This window comes from Lissotriton vulgaris, chromosome 7 (assembly GCF_964263255.1).
Source record: "Lissotriton vulgaris chromosome 7, aLisVul1.2, whole genome shotgun sequence".
Lineage (NCBI taxonomy): Eukaryota > Metazoa > Chordata > Amphibia > Caudata > Salamandridae > Lissotriton > Lissotriton vulgaris.
Window position 1 is genome coordinate 804,624,844 of NC_141695.1, and position 23,680 is coordinate 804,648,523.

The 23,680-nt window shown below is 44.5% G+C and overlaps 1 protein-coding gene across 1 annotated transcript; it reads left to right on the plus strand.

The window, feature by feature from the left end:
- The first annotated feature begins 4,482 nt into the window (after window positions 1-4,482).
- LOC147702449 (uncharacterized) lies at window positions 4,483-9,356 on the plus strand. Its single transcript, XM_086928794.1, has 2 exons — window positions 4,483-8,384; window positions 8,439-9,356. The coding sequence occupies exons 1-2, from the start codon at window positions 5,663-5,665 to the stop codon at window positions 9,140-9,142; spliced, it is 3,426 nt and encodes a 1,141-aa protein (XP_086784920.1). The 5' UTR covers window positions 4,483-5,662; the 3' UTR covers window positions 9,143-9,356.
- The last annotated feature ends 14,324 nt before the right edge of the window (window positions 9,357-23,680 follow it).

Genomic DNA, 23,680 nt, shown 5'->3' on the forward strand with positions numbered 1-23,680 from the left:
ATGAACCTTAATCCCAAATGACACAGGGTATCAAAGGTTGCTAAGCAAGATTAAAACTGAGGGATTTTAAATAAGGATAGAGCAAGCACAAGTTGTTAAAGCCCCTTATCTGTCCGTTGGTAGTACCTAGTCACGGTAAAGAGCTGCCACTGGAGGCATTCGACGGACAAGCGGGCTGGGCTCGCTATAAGTAGTGTCTCTAATGACAAACAATTGGCTTCTTGCAAGGCCCTTAGGAGTCCAACTAGATGCCTGTAAGGTTCTTTGTTTATAGACACAACCGCGCACGCACGTCTGGACCCACTGTCATTGTTTTGCCATGCTCTCCAACAGTGCAGCTGCTGTACAGCATGGTTCAAAGTAAAATAAATCAAAATGCTATGAGGCAGTTAGTGCTGATTGCATCACAGTGCTATTTTTTTCACTTTCAGCCGTAGTGCACAGCAGACGTGCTGCTGTACATCGTACCTAAAAAACACATTGACAACGCCAATAGATCGCACTTAGGTGCGACCTATTTGCTTTGTCAATACTTGTTGATCCTATATGGGAAGTGTTCTCATGAAAAACGTGATGATCATTGAGGTGTGGTTACTGTGTTATGGGACGCAGCACTTAGCAGTGTGTGGGATGATGAAGCATGAGAGATAGGTGCGCAGTATATGGTTTTCAGTACGCTGCCAGCTTTGAGTTTCCCTGCAGGTGCCTTTATGGTATTTCTTATGAACATGTTCACCTAGCTGGTTACTGCACTTAACCAGCATTTTCAGGTTTCTTGTTTAAAGTTTATGGTCCTGAGGCAGCATAATTGGAGAGATAGGTGATGGGGAGATGTGCTGAGATGCACGTTGGTACTGTCATCCTACATCTGACTGTCATTTTGAGATGTCAAGAAACAATCCTAGTTGTAGCTACTTGGTACCTGGAGTGGACTGGAGTAGAGTTCTGCTTAACTAACAGCGTGTGCCAGAGCTCTTCGGGTATTCCGTGCTTATTCAGCTGGATATGGCTGGTTTATGGGCTGGTACAGCACACAGTGATGGACAAGACCTGTAGCAGATGTCATATGTGAGTGTAAGAAGATTACGCTGTATATTTTGCAGACTGCACATACTACGATTGGCTGCTGACTGCTGAATGTTATGGCATTAAGATGTGTGGGGGTCATATGGGTTATGTATGAGTTTAGATTACTTATAATGCTCATGCCTGCCCTTAATAAATTACCTGGATATAGAAAGTAATGTGGTGTTTTGCCTCTTTTGACCCTGCTATTCATGTTCCTTATCTATGCAGTGTTTACAGTCTGCCTATGTGTCTGACTGCACTATTCACAACTAGCAGTGCAGTTTTCAGAGTGCCCGTGTGGCTGACATCGCCCTTCACGTTAGTGAGCTAGTTAATGATCAACAGAGTGCTGCCAGTCTGCAAATGTGTCTGCACAAACGTTATGCTAGAGTAAGCAGACAAACTGGAAACACAAATGTATTTACAGACTGTCTGTTTACACTAGTGTGACATATCCATACAGAGCTGTGTGCATAATCTGTTCATATGTTTACATTAAGCACAAGATGCAGATGGTGCATGGTTTACTGCCTGTGTCCCTAATACTAATGAACATTGTTGGTCTTTTCACCAGTTCATGGAAAGGTAACTTCACTTTACGATAAGTATTCTCAGCCTTCGTACTACTACTGTGCTCACAAGTGCGAAAGACTCCTGTTTCAGGCTTCATTTTCAGGGGCACAGTATCGATAGCGCAGGTTATACAATTTGTATACACAAAATGTATAATACAAATAGTGCGCTGTTAACAGCATGTCTAGCAATAGTAATGACATGATATTGATAAAGCGGGCTGCAGAAAATATTTTATTCTGGCTTGTGGATTCAATTTCCCATAACATTAACTGATTAATTAATGCACTGTTGCATGATTTATTTTATTAATCCAACCTAGATTAAGTTTGCACCACACATGAACACGCGGGAAACTAATTATATGTGCTCTTGTTGCATTTGCAAGTCTGTTTTTGTAACACATTATTAATATTGTCCTGTTTGTTATGTCTGTCCTATTGTCTTTGTCACTATTAACATGCAGCTGATCATTCATGGCATGTGCTTTTATATGTGCTTACATGTATGTCCTATGTTGTGTTTGTCTGTCTGTGTATCATTTAATTATCTTTTTATTCTTTCAGAAACATAAAGCTGGACTACATGAAGAATGGTGGTTATTTTATGTGCTGCTTTAAATGTTTGCTTCTGCTAAATGTTTTTATTAGTGGGTTAATTAATAATTAATAAGGGACTGGGTGGTACACAAGGGTTTGCTTTACTTGAATTAATCACTCTTTTTGTGTTTGTTTAAATAATAGCTCAAGAGTGAGCTGAGGCCTAGTTCTTGCTTTGGAGTAAAGTTGGTCGGCCTGAACTGAGCAGAAGCTGAGCCAAGCTGCACGTTGAAAGAAAAAAAAACTTTGCAAGAGGTTATTGAACTTACTTCTCGTGGCTCAGACCTTTTATTAAAGAAAGACTTTTTAAATGGAGTTTATTTCATGGACTGCTCTGGATGTTCCTATTCAAGGCTGAGGAAGTGACAAGCGTGAATCTGCCGAGCTCCGGTGGAAGTGGATTGGCAACTTTTTGTTGCAAATGCTTCAAAATAATAACATTTAGTTAGTTTTGAGAGCGAAAAATGATATAAAATTGGCTCTCTTGTGGGGTTTGGCACATACTTTTCCAGAGGGGCGAAGCGCTGTCGGATTGCCTTGGGAGAGAGTAAGCATGCAACTGTTATATTTTTGTTTCCCTTTCAGGTTTGAAAATTAACTTAGAGAAAAAGCTAATGATTTCTTAATCCATCATTTTGATTAATTCTGACAGCTTGCATTGTTCCAATGATTAATGTGATTTGAATTAATAAAACTAAATGTTTGATTTTAATAAAGTGAGTTATTAAAGATTTTACTTATGAACTTTAAAAAATAAACTTTTCAAAATGACAAGCTGGACTTGTTTTTTGTAGATAGTTTATTGCTAAAAGTTACTCAACATATAGAATCCATTCACCTCATTTACTATGTATATGGGCCTGGTATTATTTGGTAAGTGTGATAGTGGAATGTGTCATCATTTATAAAGAATTTTAGTTTCTAGGCTCTAACAATTTGGTAGCTTCAGACGGTTTATATGTTGTTTTTGACATGCATGTTACATATATGTTGGTATAGACATAGGATTGATGTTTAACATCTGTTAAGTTTTGATTTTGTCAGGTTGTTATATGTAGTCTTAAATAATTTTTCCAGCAGTGTGAAAGATTCCTGGTTAATTGCCGGCCGGCAAGGTAGTGTAGCTAGAAGAGTTACACAGTGCATTTGTCTGTTTCAAAATTGTGGTATAGCATATATCACGTGTTGTGGGCGTACAACACAAGTTTAGGGACCTTAGATTGCATGGTTAAATGTTTAGTAAGGATTGCCTATGAAATTGTAGCATTAAGCAGAGGGACCTGGTGAGCCTGTTTTAAAGCTTTCTGTGAAAAGAGTAGTAGGAGTTATTCAAACTCGAGTGAAGGGTAAAAATAGCGTCGTCTATTCTTATCCACGCCTGACATTTTCTGTGGTTGGTTCAAGTCCTGCCAAGAATTTGTGTGTGTATGAACAGGGTTTTCTTTGTTTAAAAGTGTGTGAATGCTTTGTAAAACTGAAGGGTAGGGTAAGAATTACTCTATTGGCAATTGAGACTATTCTGTGAGAATAGCGTCGTCTATTCCACGCTGAGAATACTTGAATGAATGTATATAAAACTATCTCTTTGTTTAGAGAAGCAGATAAATGGTTTCCTTTATGTTGTTATTAATTGCGTTTAAAAAAGTAATAGGAAAGCGTTTTTGGAGCCTTCAGGGTAAAGAATGCGCTATTTTAAAATATTGTAAAGCGCTCTGAAGCCTTTAGGTAAAGTCTGCGCTGTTTAAATGCATTGTAAGGTGTTCTGTGCGATTTAAATGTATAAAAAGTGTTCAGCGTAGCTGATCTGTGCAAAAAGGTGATCTGTGCTATTTTAATGCATTTAGGAGCATTTAGGAGTGTTCTGATTTAATTAGGTTATTATTAAGGTATTCCACGTTGTTAAAAGCATTTTAAAAGAATTCTGCGCTATTTTATGAGCATTTTAGGGTCCCGATCGAAAATTCTGAAGGGAGGGGCTGTTTACCGAGTGAGGAGTGAAAGGGGAGAGCTGCCAGCTGCAGCAGCTGACTACGTCACAGCTGCTGTGCTCTCATTCGTCAGGGTGCTGCAGTGTCATAGCAGGGCAGCGCCCTGATTGGTTAATGTGCCGGAGTGTCACAGCAGAGCTGTGCTGTGATTCGTTGTGGCTCCCATAGTGTCACAGCAAGATTGTGCTGTGAATGGCTTGGTGTCCGAGTTGCAACTGACTGCCGAGTTGTTTATTTACATTATGAGTGTCTCGGCTTTCATCTGGATTGTGGCACAACTACTTTAGAATTTAAAACCATTGTGCAAGTCTGAATAAATGACTGTTTAAAGCAGTGAGAACCTGGTGTAAAATCTGCCATTAAAAGCCTATCTGAAATCTGTCATCACAGAATTGAAACAAACACCGTGTTAATCTGCGCAGCCAAGCGTTTATTAAGACTTGTCATATGTGACTGAAAATAAGCAGGCATGCATTGAGGAAGGTCATGTTGGAGCCTTAATGTTAAACTAATTGAAAGTAAACATTGCATTCAGCCAAGTGTGGAGAGAGGCTCCTGCTGAAATACATGCTGTGCCACTAACATCTTGTGCAGAGAGCGTGAAGGAAAGCTTTTGCTGAAACCTTCTGTTCTATAATTAGAAAATATAGATCGTGTGGAAAGCTTGATGTCAGGAACTTCCCAAGGCATTGTGTGAATGTATTTCTCTGGTACACAGTTTGCATAGTGCATGGTATCTAAATAAACACTGCCACAACGAAGGAAAAAAATAAATAATTTCAATGCTGTTTCTTTTCCCTTTTAAAAAGTGCTTGTTACAGCTGACTCATGTTGCAGCAGCCAGCAAGTGTTGTGACATAAATGGAATTAGTGATTTATGGGGTTTAAATAAGTTCAAGGGAAACTAATTTGATGCTGGTTGGCAGAGGGAAAACAACTGAGGTTCTTGCAGCAGTGTGTTTAAATAAAATGTTACAAATCTTTCTCCACAAGTGGTAGTGCACAATATGTGCAAACAAGCATTTCTAAATACTTAATCATTTTTAAGGGTTTCTGCTTTTGTTAAAATAAGGTATTTTTATTGTTGTCTTTTGCCAAATATATTAACCTGTGTATTTAATTTTATTTACAAGTACTGTTGCAGTAAGGTGTGTAAGTGCAAATAAAATACATTTTAAACATATCTAATCACATTTATGTGTTTGTTGATGCAAAATAAATGTTTTACATTGCTGTTTTGTAAATGCATATTTTTCCCTAGGTTTATTAAAAATAGTGATGCCGGTAAATTAGGAGTTGTATTATTTTGAGCAGGGTATAAAATTTTATTTCACCTGTCCTTGATAAATAATTAATTAATTGATCAGCAAAAGATTGGAAGGCCAATTAAGTGAACGCATTTACTTATTGTAATTATTTTGACTATTTTAAATCATGGATAATTATTATCCAAAGAAGAAGAAAACGTTTTTCTGCCATCAGAAAATGAAAAATGTATTTAAAAAGGTTAAAAGGGTTGTTGCTACATGTGAGAGCAAATTAATGAATAAACAGGTGAGTAATGAAGTAACTAGTAAGCATAATAGAAATACAGATGCTAAAGATGCAGTTTTAAATGACACATATTCTGAAAGAATACCGCCTCCCCCAAAAGAAATCATTTTTAATGAAAATTCGATTCCCAAATTAGCGAATGTAAATAATAAACCTGACAGAGAAGAATTAATTGATCATTATAAAAATTATGTTGTAAATACAGATAAGGACAGAAATAAAAGCAGACCCCCAGAACAGATTAATGTGACGCCAAGAAAGCAGATTAATGTAAAGCCAAGAGTCCCAGTCCAGATTAATGGAGTCCCAGTCCAGACCCTTTCTCAAGGTGTCACAACAGGTAGGTATGATGAGATGCCTAGTACTTCTGGAATTAATATTCCTGATCATGTAAGTTCTACAAATGATTTAATTGAGCAGTTAACGTCCGTCATGGAAGTAGTGACAGTTCCTGTGACTAATGAACCTGTTCCCCCAGTGCTTAGAAAAGATGAAACTAGTCCCACAGCTTTAATGGTCACATTGAATTGTGAAATTCAAAAGTTTGCTGAAAAACTTTATTCTAATGTACCTGAAAATAAGTTAGTAATGATTCCAACTAAGCAAGAGAGAGTGATGACTCTAGCTTTACCTAGTGAAAACTTTGACGTTGACCTGGTTGACCTGACACAGCCTGGTGAGTACAAATTACTTGATAATATAATCAGTACAGACAGATTAAAAAGATTACAGGATGATGAGGACATGGAAGACGTGAACAATACAGGTAGGTTTGCCTCTGCCCATATAAAAGATTTAATTTGGGCTTTGAGAAAAAGGGGTAGTCTGAATAAATGGAAAACAAAATGGACAAAGAAAAAAGAGAAGGAAAAAGCGACTTTAGCTTTTGTAGGAGAGCGTAAAAATTCACAGATGCAGAGTGAGATAAATCAGCAGCAGCAGTTACTGAATGAACAGCTACAAATTCAGCGACAGGTGGTGATTAAGCAGAATGAGATACCTCCGCCGCCATTTCTAAATTATGTTAATGAGCAGAAATACAATACAGATACAGGATTCAGTGGAGTCCAGGAAAACAGACCTGATCCAGTTAAAATTGCAAACAAGCAGGGAAACTCATTTCCTATTGTTCCACAGTACAAGATGAAGCCAGAAACAATTCCTGTTATTGAAACATTGATTAAGCAGGGTGTCCTAAAAGAGATTGAGAACAGTCTTTGTGATTCACCAGATTTGGGAATTAGAAAGCCAGATGAAATGTACAAAATAGTACAGGACCTGAGAAAGGTTAATGAGATAGTTATCACTTGTTGTCTTATTGTGCCCAAACTAGTAGAGATCCTTTATCAGATACCACATGATACTGAGTGGTATTGGGTTCCAATGCACCCAGAGAGTCAAATAATTTTTGCTTTCAGGTTCCAAGAGAGAGAGAGAATTCCCAGACAGGTAACTATTGAGAGAATTAAAATGATTGAAGCAATGGAATTCCCTAAGACACAAAAACAGGTAAGAATGCTCCTAGGCATGCTTGGTTACTGTTGCCAATGGATTAGTGCTTTCTCAGGATTTGCAAAACAATTGCGGAGACTGACAAAAGCAGATAATATAAAAGACCCAATTGTCCTGACAGAAATAAAGCTTGAAGCCATTGAGCAATTTAAAAAGAGTTTGTGTGAAGCTCCTGTTCAGGGCATGCCAGACTTCAACAAAGAATCTGAGCTTTTAGACCAAATAGCAGAGATAAAATGTGCTGGAGAGAAAAATGATTATGTCTCAAAAGGTAATGAGCACGCAAGTACCATTGTTAAATTTTGTGCTCAGAAGAGGGTTGCAATCAAAGGGGAAAAATTCAATGAACATGTTTCAAGCATCCTCATACTAATATTTGCAATTCAGACATGGCAAGAGTTAAAACAATTACAAGATGAGGCACATGATGAGGACAAAAACACATGGCTCAAAGCAGGTTGCAGACAGCGAGAAGAAGATGAAAGGGTTTACAAAGATGGCGGACCTGTTATGTCCAATTGCATGATTGCTGACATGGCACAGATGTACCATGGTCCAGGTCATTTAGCAAGAGACATAATGATTCAACAGTTCAGGGAAACATGTCTGACATGCCAAGAAAACATTTCAGATCAAAAGACATTTGAGAATTTGGGAACCATAGGCCGGGAGGGTGGTTCATTTGCAACTATTCAAACAGATCTTTTTGAAGTGCCCCAACATAACAAACTGAGATATGTCCTAGTCATCATTTATTTATTTTCAAAATGGGTGGAAGCTTTTCCAAAAAGAAAGAATGATACAGTTTCTGTATTCCATCAGTTGGGAACAGATGTGGAAAAGGAGCAGGCTCATGATCTATTGCCAAGAGACTTGGTCAGAACAAAGGTTCATCGAAGGAGAAACTGTCTAGTACCCAAGTGGCAGAAAGCAAGTCAGGTGACAACAGATACTGGATGGATGCATATCAGTAATACCCTTTGTGTATCTGTACCTGATAACACTGATGAAGACAGTGAAGACACTACAACTGATTCAGACTCTGAAAAAGAAATTCCTGAAGAAAATCCAGATCTTGAAGATCGACAAGGTGGTCGACATCTGGATGATGATGTCAAAAATTCAGATATTGAAGATCGACAAGGTGGTCGACATCTGGATGATGATGTCAATGTGAATGAAACATTGAATGAAGAAGATCTAGAGATTGTGATTCTAGATTCAGAAAATGATGAAAATCTGCTAGAAAAAGAATCTCAAGAAAAAGAAGAAGATTCAGAAGCAGAAAATTCTGAGCAAGGAGATAATCTAGTCCAGGAGAGTATTGAAAAGCAGAAGAGTAGCTCTGAATGCGGGAACAAGAATCCTGAAACTGGGAAGCTGAAGGTGATCCCTGAAGAAGAGGAAGAATTACCAAGTACCAGCTGTAAGGATGATGTTTCTAACGGAGTGAAGCTGCCGAGTAAAGAAGTTCCTAGGTACAGATTTGAAGTCTCAGAAAATGTTACAGATGGGAGTGATGAAGAGTCTGAGATAAGAAAATTCGGAAAAAGGGCTTGGAAAGCTGAATGTAAAGAAAGCAAGCCTAAGAAGAAACTCTTGAGAAAAGGTGATGTCTGGCCTAAAGATTTAAAGTTCAAATATGAAGTGTCAAGTCAGAAGAGTGATTCAGACAAAAAAGAGCAAGCTGAAGAGAAGATTGAAATGATTGCCAGGAAAAGCAAAAGACCATTGAGACCAAATGTAAAATACAAGTCTCCAGAATGGGTCTACATAACTATCTCTTCAATAGTTGAGGAGCGCAGTAGCAGTCAGGTGGTCTTGAAAGAAAATGGTGACAATGACTAAGTTTAATTTTCTTTAAGTTAAGGTTTATTTTTGGCATAAGGCTGAAGAAATTGTGTTAGTTTTCTTTAAGTTGAGGTTTATTTTTGGCATAAGGCTGAAGAAATTATGTTAGGGTGACACAAGGTCGAAGAAATTGTGTTAGCTGAAAACACTTTTATGTAAGACGCAAGGTCGAAGAAAACATGTTTAGAATTTGAAAAAAAAAAAAAAAAAAGAGGGGGTATATACTATACTCATTTTTCAAAAAATTTCACAAATGTACTTTTTGTTTTTTTTTGTTTTGTTTTATAATACTCAGATTGATATTTGTTTTGTTGGTGCAATTCAAAATGTAGTTATGCAATTTAAAACTTAGTTCCGTAAATTCATTGGGGGTTGGGGATTCAAAGGTAGAAAGGATTCCAACTTAGCTGAATAAAGAAAGGGTAAAGGATACAGAATTAGTAAGATGTAAGACTCAATACTAATTATGAGATAGATGAAATTAGAGTTTAAATACTAATCCAGAGTAAGCCTGAAACATGTTCAATAGATAACATTTTTAATTAAAAATTTTTGTGTGTTGTTTGGTGATTTTAATATCACCAGATGAGGGAGTTGATAAAGCGGGCTGCAGAAAATATTTTATTCTGGCTTGTGGATTCAATTCCCCATAACATTAACTGATTAATTAATGCACTGTTGCATGATTTATTTTATTAATCCAACCTAGATTAAGTTTGCACCACACATGAACACGCGGGAAACTAATTATATGTGCTCTTGTTGCATTTGCAAGTCTGTTTTTGTAACACATTATTAATATTGTCCTGTTTGTTATGTCTGTCCTATTGTCTTTGTCACTATTAACATGCAGCTGATCATTCATGGCATGTGCTTTTATATGTGCTTACATGTATGTCCTATGTTGTGTTTGTCTGTCTGTGTATCATTTAATTATCTTTTTATTCTTTCAGAAACATAAAGCTGGACTACATGAAGAATGGTGGTTATTTTATGTGCTGCTTTAAATGTTTGCTTCTGCTAAATGTTTTTATTAGTGGGTTAATTAATAATTAATAAGGGACTGGGTGGTACACAAGGGTTTGCTTTACTTGAATTAATCACTCTTTTTGTGTTTGTTTAAATAATAGCTCAAGAGTGAGCTGAGGCCTAGTTCTTGCTTTGGAGTAAAGTTGGTCGGCCTGAACTGAGCAGAAGCTGAGCCAAGCTGCACGTTGAAAGAAAAAAAAACTTTGCAAGAGGTTATTGAACTTACTTCTCGTGGCTCAGACCTTTTATTAAAGAAAGACTTTTTAAATGGAGTTTATTTCATGGACTGCTCTGGATGTTCCTATTCAAGGCCGAGGAAGTGACAAGCGTGAATCTGCCGAGCTCTGGTGGAAGTGGATTGGCAACTTTTTGTTGCAAATGCCTCGGAAGTCGTTGTCACTCTAGATGGACAATGGCACGGTGACGCGCATATTCTCTGGACTGGTAGCTGAGGTGGCCTGATGGCCATAAACCAATCACAGTGCTGAACTTTTCAAAATAATAACATTTAGTTAGTTTTGAGAGCGAAAAATGATATAAAATTGGCTCTCTTGTGGGGTTTGGCACGTACTTTTCCAGAGGGGCGAAGCGCTGTCGGATTGCCTTGGGAGAGAGTAAGCATGCAACTGTTATATTTTTGTTTCCCTTTCAGGTTTGAAAATTAACTTAGAGAAAAAGCTAATGATTTCTTAATCCATCATTTTGATTAATTCTGACAGCTTGCATTGTGCCAATGATTAATGTGATTTGAATTAATAAAACTAAATGTTTGATTTTAATAAAGTGAGTTATTAAAGATTTTACTTATGAACTTTAAAAAATAAACTTTTCAAAATGACAAGCTGGACTTGTTTTTTGTAGATAGTTTATTGCTAAAAGTTACTCAACATATAGAATCCATTCACCTCATTTACTATGTATATGGGCCTGGTATTATTTGGTAAGTGTGATAGTGGAATGTGTCATCATTTATAAAGAATTTTAGTTTCTAGGCTCTAACAATATAAAAATGCAGTTTTTGCAGACTTTGTCTACACTGTGCACATATTGCCAATAGTACAGTGCTTTCGTCTGTCTATACAAAGCATCTCACAAATAGTAGGTTTTGCAAGTGCATGTCACTCTGCACTTAGCATTTTCATATCAATAACCGAGTATCATAGACTGTTTGTCTGACTACACTAATCACATGTCACAAAGATTGTGTTAAGAGACATGCTCTGTGTCAAAGGGCATGCAAGAACAGGGCAAAGTGTGTGTGCCTACCTTCACTATCAAACCTTACAACAGTGGAGAGTTTACAACAGACTCCATTTCTAAGCACACTGGGCATGTGGTGCACATGAACAAGACACACAGAGTCGAGTCCTCTTGGCTTTATTTCACTCTAATCTCCAAAGCCTGCCGTGCAGTCAGTCCTGCTGTAGTCTGCAGCCTCCAAAATAATAGAAGCAAATTTATTAAAGAGCATACATCGAAAAACTGAGGACCGAATCATGGCTCAGCCCGGAGTTTCTGGTGGCTATATAATAACTAAAGCAGTGTAAAGTGAAATGTTGTAACCTTCTATACATGACAAGGTATTGTCCACACTTCCCACAGATGAATAGCAGGGACAGAGACAGCCTCACGAGTTCCTATATGTTTTTATTACTTTTGGCGAAGAATGTTGGGATTAAAGTTTTAGTCACTTGCAGAGATGTGTGGGGCTCAGTGCTGGAACAGCAAAGTGCTGTACATCAGAAATGAGATGCATTGGAAAAGCTGTGTGTAATGTGGCTCTCAGTGGTGGAATAGCAGAGTGTTTTACATGAGATGTATTGGTGGAGCTGTGTGACAGTCTCAGATCTGGAACAGAAGATGAGCTGCATATCAAACTTGAAGTGCATCGGCAGAGCTGTGTGAGAGCCTTAGCGCTAGAACAGAAGATGAGCTGCATATCACACTTGAGGTGCATCCGCAGAGCTGTGTGAGAGCCTTAGCGCTAGAACAGGAGATGAGCTGCATATCACACTTGAGGTGCATCGGCAGAGCTGTGTGAGAGCCTTAGCGCTAGAACAGAAGATGAGCTGCATATCACACTTGAGGTGCATCGGCAGAGCTGTGTGCGAGCCTTAGCGCTAGAACAGAAGATGAGCTGCATATCACACTTGAGGTGCATCGGCAGAGCTGTGTGCGAGCCTTAGCGCTAGAACAGAAGATGAGCTGCATATCACATATAAGGTGCATCGGCGGAGCTGTGTGAGTCTCAGAGCTCGAACAGAAAATGTGCTACACATCACACATCTGGTGCATTGGCGGAGCTGTGTGCGAGCCTTAGCGCTAGAACAGAAGATGAGCTGCATATCACACTTGAGGTGCATCGGCAGAGCTGTGTGCGAGCCTTAGCGCTAGAACAGAAGATGAGCTGCATATCACATATAAGGTGCATCGGCGGAGCTGTGTGCGAGCCTTAGCGCTAGAACAGAAGATGAGCTGCATATCACATATAAGGTGCATCGGCGGAGCTGTGTGAGTCTCAGAGCTCGAACAGAAGATGAGCTGCATATCAAACTTGAAGTGCATCGGCAGAGCTGTGTGAGAGCCTTAGCGCTAGAACAGAAGATGAGCTGCATATCACACTTGAGGTGCATCGGCAGAGCTGTGTGCGAGCCTTAGCGCTAGAACAGAAGATGAGCTGCATATCACATATAAGGTGCATCGGCGGAGCTGTGTGCGAGCCTTAGCGCTAGAACAGAAGATGAGCTGCATATCACACTTGAGGTGCATCGGCAGAGCTGTGTGCGAGCCTTAGCGCTAGAACAGAAGATGAGCTGCATATCACATATAAGGTGCATCGGCAGAGCTGTGTGAGAGCCTTAGCGCTAGAACAGAAGATGAGCTGCATATCACATATAAGGTGCATCGGCGGAGCTGTGTGCGAGCCTTAGCGCTAGAACAGAAGATGAGCTGCATATCAAACTTGAAGTGCATCGGCAGAGCTGTGTGAGAGCCTTAGCGCTAGAACAGAAGATGAGCTGCATATCACACTTGAGGTGCATCAGCGGAGCTGTGTGCGAGCCTTAGCGCTAGAACAGAAGATGAGCTGCATATCACACTTGAGGTGCATCGGCAGAGCTGTGTGCGAGCCTTAGCGCTAGAACAGAAGATGAGCTGCATATCACATATAAGGTGCATCGGCGGAGCTGTGTGCGAGCCTTAGCGCTAGAACAGAAGATGAGCTGCATATCACACTTGAGGTGCATCGGCAGAGCTGTGTGCGAGCCTTAGCGCTAGAATAGAAGATGAGCTGCATATCACATATAAGGTGCATCGGCGGAGCTGTGTGCGAGCCTTAGCGCTAGAACAGAAGATGAGCTGCATATCACATATAAGGTGCATCGGCGGAGCTGTGTGAGTCTCAGAGCTCGAACAGAAAATGTGCTACACATCACACATCTGGTGCATTGGCGGAGCTGTGTGCGAGCCTTAGCGCTAGAACAGAAGATGTGCAGCACATCACACATGAAGTGCAACAGCGAATCTGTGTGAAAGTCTCAGCATGTGAAGGGATGTGCAGGACATCACACATGAGGTGCATCAGTGAATCTGTGTGAGAGTCTCAGCACGTGAAGAGAAGATGTGCAGCACATCACAAATAAGGGGCATGTGCGAATATGTGTGAGAGTCTCAGCATGTGAAGAGAAGATGTGCTGCACATCACAAATAAGGGGCATCTGCGAATCTGTTTGAGAGTCTCAGCACGTGAAGAGAAGATGTGCAGCATATCACACATGACGTGCATCGGCGAATCTGTGAGAGAGTCTCAGCATGTGAAGAGAAGATGTGCTGCACATCACAAATGAGGTGCATCGGCGAATCTGTGTGAGAGTCTCAGCACGTGAAGAGAAGATGTGCAGCACATCACACATGACGTGCATCGGCGAATCTGTGTGAGGATCTCAGCACGTGAAGAGAAGATGTGCAGCACATCACACACGACGTGCATCAGTGAATCTGTGTGAGAGTCTCAGCACGTGAAGAGAAGATGTGCTGCACATCACAAATGAGGTGCATCGGCGAATCTGTGTGAGAGTCTCAGCACGTGAAGAGAAGATGTGCAGCACATCACACACGACGTGCATCGGTGAATCTGTGTGAGAGTCTCAGCACGCGAAGAGAAGGTGCATCTGTGAATCTGTGAGAGACTCTCAGCACGTGAAGAGAAGATGTGCAGCACATCACACATGACGTGCATCGGTGAATCTGTGAGAGACTCTCAGCACGTGAAGAGAAGATGTGCAGCACATCACACATGACGTGCATCGGAGAATCTGTGAGAGACTCTCAGCACGTGAAGATAAGATGTGCAGCACATCACACACGACGTGCATTGGCGAATCTGTGTGAGAGTCTCAGCACGTGAAGAGAAGATGTGCTGCACATCACACATGATGTGCATCGGCGAATCTGTGAGAGAGTCTCAGCACGTGAAGAGAAGATGTGCTGCTCATCACACATGACGTGCATCAGTGAATCTGTGAGAGACTCCCAGCACGTGAAGAGAAGATGTGCAGCACATCACACATGACGTGCATCTGTGAATCTGTGAGAGACTCCCAGCACGTGAAGAGAAGATGTGCAGCACATCACACATGACGTGCATCGGTGAATCTGTGAGAGACTCTCAGCATGTGAAGAGAAGATGTGCAGCACATCACACATGACGTGCATCGGAGAATCTGTGAGAGACTCTCAGCACGTGAAGAGAAGATGTGCTGCACATCACACACGACGTGCATCGGTGAATCTGTGAGAGACTCTCAGCATGTGAAGAGAAGATGTGCAGCACATCACACATGACGTGTATCGGAGAATCTGTGAGAGACTCTCAGCACGTGAAGAGAAGATGTGCAGCACATCACACATGGCGTGCATCGGCGAATCTGTGAGAGAGTCTCAGCACGTGAAGAGAAGATGTGCTGCACATCACAAATAAGGGGCATCTGCAAATCTGTGTGAGAGTCTCAGCACGTGAAGAGAAGATGTGCTGCACATCACACATGACGTGCATTGGTGAATAGTGTGAAAGTCTCAGTACGTGAAGAGAAGATGTGCAGCACATCACACATGACGTGCATTGGTGAATAGTGTGGGAGTTTCAGCACGTGAAGAGAAGATGTGCAGCACATCACACATGACGTGCATTGGTGAATAGTGTGAGAGTCTCAGCACATGAAGAGAAGATGTGCTGCACATCACACATGACGTGCATTGGTGAATATTGTGAGAGTCTCAGCACGTGAAGAGAAGATGTGCTGCACATCACACATGACGTGCATTGGTGAATAGTGTGAGAGTCTCAGCACGTGAAGAGAAGATGTGCTGCGCATCACACATGAGGTTCATAGGGGAGCTCTGAGTCTCTGCGCTGGAATTCTTAGATTATGGCTAGGTGCTAACAATGGGTTGAGATACCCAGCTGCAAATAGTAGAAAGAATGAAAGATTTTGGGGCACTAGTAAACAATTATGTTCCTTGCCTGAAAATAATAAACTGGCTTCTGAGCCACACAGTTGATAGTCCTTTGGTGATTACGGATAACCCTGTCCCCATTCCTCTGCAGAGAATGGGTGGCAACAAAAAAACATTGACAAAGGCAATAGATAAGAACTATTAGCTTTGGCAATGCTTATTTTTTGGTATGTGCTGAATCTCAAGAAGGTCAAACCAATAACCTCTCAAAGCTGAGAACAGCAAAATGAAACCAGCCGTCGCTGATGAATAAAGACAAGAGAAATGAGAATGCGAGCTGCTGCTGTCCAATGAAAACAAAAGAGTGATGGGAATGCATTCTAATGGTAAGTAATGGGTGGACTCTAAGCCTCTTTTATATATTTTGAGGGTCGAGCCTGTGTGAGCCTTGTGCTAGCGCATGCGATCTTACGTGCGAGACCATGTTGTTTCAGAAAAGGGCTTAGAACCCACTCGTTACTTGCCTTTCATTGGAATCAGTGTCACTTCTTCCTTGCTGCCTTCTAAGTGGACATCACAGGCCAGGTGTCCCATCTTGTTTCTTCCCTGGTGTAGGGACAAAGCATAGATTGATTCTTATAAATTAGTGTCCCTCAGCTACTCGCTGTGATTAAAGAAAATTTTGGACCTTGTTGCTTATTTCCCCCTTAACCCATCACTTTTCCATGTTGCTGGCCCCCTACCTTCGGCTCGCGTTGTGATTGAGGTATTTTTTTAAATAGATTTTTACTGTCATCTGGTGTGGTACTGTTGCCCCAACTCCCTCCCTCCCCAATCTACTCCCTGCCCCACAAACGACAGAAAGTGCTTTCACCAGCGTCGGATTGGTAACATGGGCACTCAGGCAATGCCCGAGGGGCCGGTGTCTGAGCTGCAGCTGTGGGCTGCTTTTTTGGGCAGCCTGGGGTCGATTTAGGCGTTTTTTGTGTTAGGATGCCGCCAGCGGCCCTGCGGGTGCCGAGTGGCCTTTGTGGAGGCAGATGGGTGTCAATCCATTACCTCCCTTGCATCTACGGGCAGAGGTGTCACTCCCTTTCACTACCTGGGCCGGCCGATTAATATATGCTGATTGAGCAGGGGCAGGGGGCCTGAGGAAAAGTGGCCTCACTTGTTTTAAGTGTGGTTCAATAGTGTAAACTAATCAGTGCTTTTTTGTAACCCCTCCCATCTCCCCCTTTTTATAAAATTTCGCCGAAGCAGTGTTGTGGGGAAAGGCAATATGTAAATGTGGGCCACTTTTTTTTTGCGTGCCCGGGCCGATTTTGAATCCCAACCAACCCTGGTTTTCACAATACTATTTCTATTTTATTTTTAAATGTACCGATCCACCTCAGATCGGTACATTTTTTTTTTTCACAACAATTTTATTGATAAAGATGAGCATATGAATTAGGGTGGCATCCCACATTCAGGACGATACCACCAGGCATTTTTGTTACAATTATAATATAGATCTGAGCGTTGAAGCAAGAAACCAATGTAATCAAGGATACAAGGAAACAGTAACCCCACCTTCATCTTTTCAGTTATCTACCCACCCAACTCCCAGAGCCCTCCCTGGAACCCGCCCTAACCCCATGCATGTGTGTACGAACTGTGTTGACGTAAGCTCTTGACGTGTCTATTGTGTGTGTGGGAATGGGCTTCGCCGGACCACCTGGGGCTAAAGGTCCTCCTCTTGTTCCGCCGGGGGGTCTAGTGTCAAGCCCCTGTAGTCTGCCCATCTCTTCCAAATTTTAAAATGTTTACGAGGGCATCCTCGTGCCTCAAAGATTGGTCTCTCCAGACCCATACAGAAGTCCATACCAGCCTTCCATGCACTCAGGGGGGGAGGCCTCACGTCCTTCCATGCTCGGGCCAGGTCTCTTTTAGCTACTACCAGCCCCAGGAGGAGTAGGTGACGCTTATAGATATTACCACCAACCCCTTCCAGGATGTGTAATAGACCCAGACGGTGAGTACGGGGGAGGGTCCAGCCCAGCACCTCCGACAGGCAGCCCCATACACCCCTCCAGAAGCCAACCAGTTTGGAACACGACCATACTGTGTGGAGCAACGTACCCACCTCTGCCCCACACCGCAGACACTCCGGGGACCCAATCAGGCCCGCCTTCCACAGACGCTCTCGGGTATAGTAGGCCCTATGAAGAATCTTGAATTGTATGAGCCGAAACCGTATTGCGATAGCCGCACCCCTCGGGGATTCTAAGGCCTCCCGCCAATCATCCTCATCTAACGGACCGATATCTGCCTCCCAGGTCGTCTTTAGCGGAAGAAGGGTGGAGGAACAGTGGGTGACCATAGTCTGGTAAATGCGTGATACTTTCTTGTCCCCCAGGTCACCCATGAAGACCTTTGCTTCGATTGGGCTGAATTCAGGGAGTGAGTCAAGGTTGGTTATACTGGGCGCCAGTGCATGCCGGAATTGTAAATATCGAAAAAATTGAGATTGGGGCATATCGAATTCGGTACTGAGGGCTTGAAAGGACTTGAGAGTCGTCCCGGACATCACATGACCTAGCTGCGATATACCTATTGTGTCCCAGCCATCAAAGCCTGATAATTTAGACAGTTCGGGTAGTAAACCGTTGTGCCATAGTGGCGTTTCCGCGGTCAGTCTGCCCCACCAGCCCATGCGACGCAAGGCCTGTCGCCATATCGCAAAGACAAGTTTAGTAACCCTCGGCAACGACCGACGTAGTCGGGGTGAGTATAGGATGGTGTGGAGCGAGTTATCTCCCATCAATGCACGTTCTAGGGCATAGGCTGGATCTCCACCGTCACCATACCACCATTCATTTAGAACAAGGAGATGAGCGGCTTGGTAGTAGGACTGTAGATCCGAGGTGGCCAAGCCCCCACAGTATGTGGACAAAAAGCATGTGCGCAGCGCCACTCTGGCGGCACCACCAGCCCAAAGGAAGCGACCCAGCACTGAGTTGACCTGCCGAAACCACTAGGGTGGGATAGGGTGTGGATGGTTCTGTAGTTGGTAGAGTAGGCGCGGGAGTGCAACCATCTTGAAAATAGCAGACCGGCCAAAGATTGATAGGGGCATTCGAGACCAAGTTTTGACATCCACCTGGACCCGCTCCCAGACGGGCAGCAGATTACGCTCCCAAGCAGTATCCGCCGAGTTGGATAGAAACACCCCGAGGTATTTCAGACCAGCTGTGGCCACTAGCAGTTCCGAGGCCCAGGGATCCGTCACCGTGCCTCCAGGTAGCACCCATAGGGTGGATTTACGCAGGTTTAGATATAAGCCTGAGACCTCCCCAAATAGTTGCATGACCTCCAGGACACGTGGGCCGGAGCGCTGCAAATCTGTAAGGAAGAAGAGGACATCGTCCGCGTATAGCGCAATCTTATCTGACAGGGTGGCATTCCACACAAAGCCCCGTTTCAGCGCATCACTGCGCACTCTGGCAGCCAGGGGCTCCATGGCCAAGGCAAATAGATATGGGGAAAGAGGGCACCCCTGCCTAGTCCCCCGGCCAATGCGGAACGTCTCCGACACCGCCCCCGCGACGCGCACCGAGGCTGTGATGTCTGTATATAGTAGCTTGATATATGATCGGAAGATTGGGCCTAGGTTGAGCCAAGATAGTAATGTAAATAGGTATGACCAGCTAACCGAGTCGAAGGCCTTGTTGATATCGGCCAACAAGAGCGCCGCCTGGTCCCCCAAGGCTCCAACAGCGTAGATCGCCGCCTGTGCCCGTCGGATATTATGTCGCATCGCCCTGTGGGGCATGAAACCTGCCTGGTCCGAATGGACCAGGTCTGTAATGTATGGAGCCAGACGGTTCGCCAGGGCCTTGGCCAATATTTTGGCCTCAATATTAATTAGGGAAATGGGTCTATATGAGTCATGGCTACCCGGGGGTCTACCAGGCTTCTGAAAGACCACTATTTCCGCATGGCGCCAGTCCGGGGGCAGTGCACCCCATGCTCGTGCCACCTCAAGTACTCTGCGATAGTGTGGCCCCAGCTGTACATGAAATTTTTTAAAGAATTCACACGGGTAGCCATTCGGGCCAGGAGCCTTACCAGCATTGAGTTGCCCCAGAGCGTCTCCCAGCTCCTCCGCTGTGAGGGGTGCATCTAGGGCCTTCTTGGTCTCGTCCGACACCTGTATGGGCGGCAGTTCTGCGAGAAACCGGGTTAAGTCGCCCTCAGGCAACTGGTCACATGAGGCGTGTTGGGCCTTAAAGTACGTGGCGAAGCTCGCGGCCAACTCGTTGGGGTCGGTCAGGACTTCCCCATTATTGTCTGTGAGACCCGGTAACATGATGGGTTGGAAGTTGTGTTGGCATAATCTATGGAGCATTGAGCACGACTTGTCCCCCCATTGATATACCCTACTTCTTGTGACCAGCCACGCCTGTCTGGCTTCATCCATCAATAGGGACGCGTACGATTGCTGTGCCTGCAGAAGCAGCCGTAGTCCGATCTCATCGCCACCCTCGCGGTGTTCCTGTTCTAGGGTCACCACTCGCTCAGCCGCTTCCGCAGTCTGTTCTCGGCGCCACCGACTGGCCTCCGAGCACCATGCAATATCTACTCCTCGTATGGTAGGTTTCATAGCCTCCCACACCACTTCTACATCAGCCCCCTCTATCAGGTTTTCCCGCCAGTAGTGGTCTATGGTTTCTCGCAAATGTTTAGTATATGCCGGTTGCAGGAGATGCCACGAGGACATCCTCCATCTGAACGGCTGTCGTTTCCTAAGGAGGTCCACGTTAACTGAAACTGGGGAGTGGTCGGATAGGCCTCTCGGCAAGATGTCAGCGCCCTTCACCCTACTCAAGCATTCTCGAGGCAGAAACACATAATCTAAGCGTGAGAATGACCCATGTACCGCTGAGACATAGGTATACTCACGGGTTGCAGGGTGCATATGTCGCCAAGCATCCACCCTGCCCAGCCCCTCACTCATTGCATGTAATCTGGTGGGTGGAAGGGAGGGGGGGGTTTCGGTCACCTCCTGACGCCTCCGGCGATCCACACATACTTCCATCACGTCATTCCAATCTCCCCCAATTACTGCCAGTGACCCGGAGACGTCTTCCCACACTGCAAACAGCCTCTCAGCCAGGGCCCACTGCAGGGGGGGGGGGCGTACACACTCCCAAACACCACCGGTTCTGTGCCCACCATGCCCTTAACAAACAAGTAGCGACCCTGGGGATCCACCCATTGCTTCTCATGGACGTATGCTATCCTGCGGTGTATCAATATGGCCACTCCCCTGGATCCCCTGGAAAACCCCGCATGGAAAACCTGCTGATAACCAAACCTCTGCAGGCCCAGCGCCTTTGTGCCCATCATGTGAGTTTCTTGAAGCAATAATACATCTGCCGCTTCCTTTTTCCCCCAGCGTAACACTGCCCCACGTTTAATTTTGTCTAGTAGACCCCTGACATTCCACGTAATCACCCGCATAGAGTCTTCAGGGAGTCCACGAGTCGATTCAGCCATAGTCTATTGGAGTCCACCATGTGAGCCCCCATTCCAGCGCCACCCACCGCACGTCACACGGACCATCATTACAACACACACATGCATTTTACTACCTACCCCAGAAAAAGCCACCAATCCCCCAGTCCCACAACCCCCAACGGTTCCCAACCCCAACTCAGCAGCCACATCCCTGACCGCCCATCCCCTGCCTCCCCCCACCCTATACCTCAAGTAACTATGAAGTACCTGTCGCGGCATGGGCAGTCCCGAGACCAAAACAGAGGGCTCGGGCCCACCCATACCAATGGATCCCAACATCCCAAAAAGGAACAGTGAACTCACCCACCCTCCCTCAGTGTCCCTCTCTCGAATGGGAGAGTGGTAGCCTCCATGATCAGGAGACGGAAGCAGCATTGTCTCAAGGCTGCAATACAGCTAGTGATACAGCGGGTCTCAGGCGACCAGGTGCACCCATCCAGGATTCACAGCATTAACAGCAGGAGAGGGAGCCGAGGCCCCGGATTCTTCAATGATTCGTGCCAGATTGTTCTGAGTCCTCGGTTCTTCCAGTGTCCTGCGTGCCATCGGCCGAGGCTGCGCGCTTGCGTGATTTGGAGCGTTTGTTCCGTCCGTGTCTTGACGTCCGGTCTCTTTGTGCCCGTGGCGAACCCTCAGGAGAGCCCGGATTGAGCCCTGGTTGTGGATTCGGTCTGACCTGCACCGTTTCATCTGTCCATCTGAACAGGTCCTCCGGTGTATCAAAGAACAGTGTCCGTGATTGGAAGATCACCCTCAGGCGCGCCGGGTACAGCAGGGAGTATTGTAACTTGAGGCCTCTCAACTTTGCCTTGGCTGCCACGAAAGAATGACGCTGCTGCTGGACGAGTTTGGTATAATCAGGGAAGACTAAGATCTTTTGATTTTCATAGAGGAGGGTTTCCTTGTTTCTAGCTTCCCTCAGTATGGCGTCCCTGTCGTGCCGAGCGATTACCGCCCTAGGTCGCTAGCCCTCAGGTGGTTTTTGCGTCAAGGCGCGGTGTGCTCTTTCAACAATGAAGCAGGCAGATAGCGACCCTGGGGGCATCCATGATTCTAGCCACTGTGTGAGGAATTGTTCCATGCTTCCCTTCCCACAGCGCTCCGGAAATCCAAGGAAGCGGAGGTTGTTGCGGCGTGCCCGCCCTTCGGCATCTTCCACACGGAGCGCTGTGATCCGCTGCGCAGTTTCCATCGCTGCCATTTCCTTTTTAAGGGTAGTTACGTCTTCTTCCACCACTGACACCCTGGATTCGGCTTCCGTGATTCGCGCCACGGCGTTTCTCAGGTCCTGGCGCAGCAGGGTCACATCTGCGCCAACTGCCCCTATCTTGGCATCCAGCATGTCTCTTGACTGGGTTATGGCCGCCATAAGGGCTGCATTGTCCGGCCCCCCTCCAGGCGGGCCACCCCCCGATGGTCCAGGGCCCCCACAGATCGGTACATTTTTAGGGTCGAGCCTGCGAGTGCATGCACTACCACATGCGTCTCGCTTGCGAGACACTATTGTGTACAAAAAGGGCTTGGAGCCCGCCTATTGCTTACGATTTATTGGCTGCGATGTCACTCTTCCTTGCAGCCTACTTTATTGGCCAGTGCAGGCTAAACGTCCTTTCAGATAATTTCTATGGACCTGGGAGCAAGCACAAATCAATGCAAGTTAATCAGTGCCCGTCTGCTGTTCCCGATGAGATTGAGGTACTATTTCTTCCCCCTCCCACTCCCTGCTGTTCTCTCCATAGCACTTCTATTTTTTGCTTTTTCTGTTTTATATAGCGCAAACTCGCCGGAAAGGTGTTGGAGTGATTTGCCCAGAAACACAGGATGTTGCGGTAACGCACCGACTTAAATAAACCTGGCTCCCCACATCTAAAATAAAGAGTTCTGGACATTATGCCACATCCTCTACCCTTTCTTGTTTTTTCCTTATTTTGTTTTCTTCCGAATCAAAACTGCAACAACTGTTCCAGTCCTGCCAAGTATCCCAGGTCCATGCCTGATTTGCTGCTCTAGTCAGGGATTTTTCTATGAATGCTGGGATGTGTTGTCTTGTTTATTGTATTGTTGGACTGGGTTGCGAGCAGGGCCGGACTGAAACTGAAACCAGTCCTGGTGAACTGCTCTGCTGCCCCGCCCATAAGAGGGGGAAGGAGAGGGGGCGGACGAACTGTTTGCTAGGGCCGGTTTCGGACGATTTTGTTACAAGGGGGCGATATTGCCGCCCCCCCGTAACAAAAATGGCACCACAGAGGCCCAAAACCAGCCCACACCCTGGCAGCCCACAGGGGAAATGGTTGGTGCCTGCTACAGCCCGTCTGGCCCTGATTGCGAGTCCCACAATTCAAAGAAAAAAAACTGAACTGGAGCAGCACATCATACATGGACTTGAGATACTTGGCAGCCATGCTGCTCATGCTGGTGCTTTATTTTGGGACCGCTACAGGAGGGATTATACAGATCTGCATCTTTGTCCACCCTCATAGGCAGGCTCCC

Excerpts from the sequence above, each read along its gene's own strand:
- LOC147702449 (XM_086928794.1), top strand. The coding sequence starts at position 5,663 with ATGGATAATTATTATCCAAAGAAGAAGAAAACGTTTTTCTGCCATCAG. Across the intron at positions 8,385-8,438 it reads AGATCTTGAAGATCGACAAG|GTGGTCGACATCTGGATGAT; the intron begins GTGGTCGACATC and ends AAGATCGACAAG.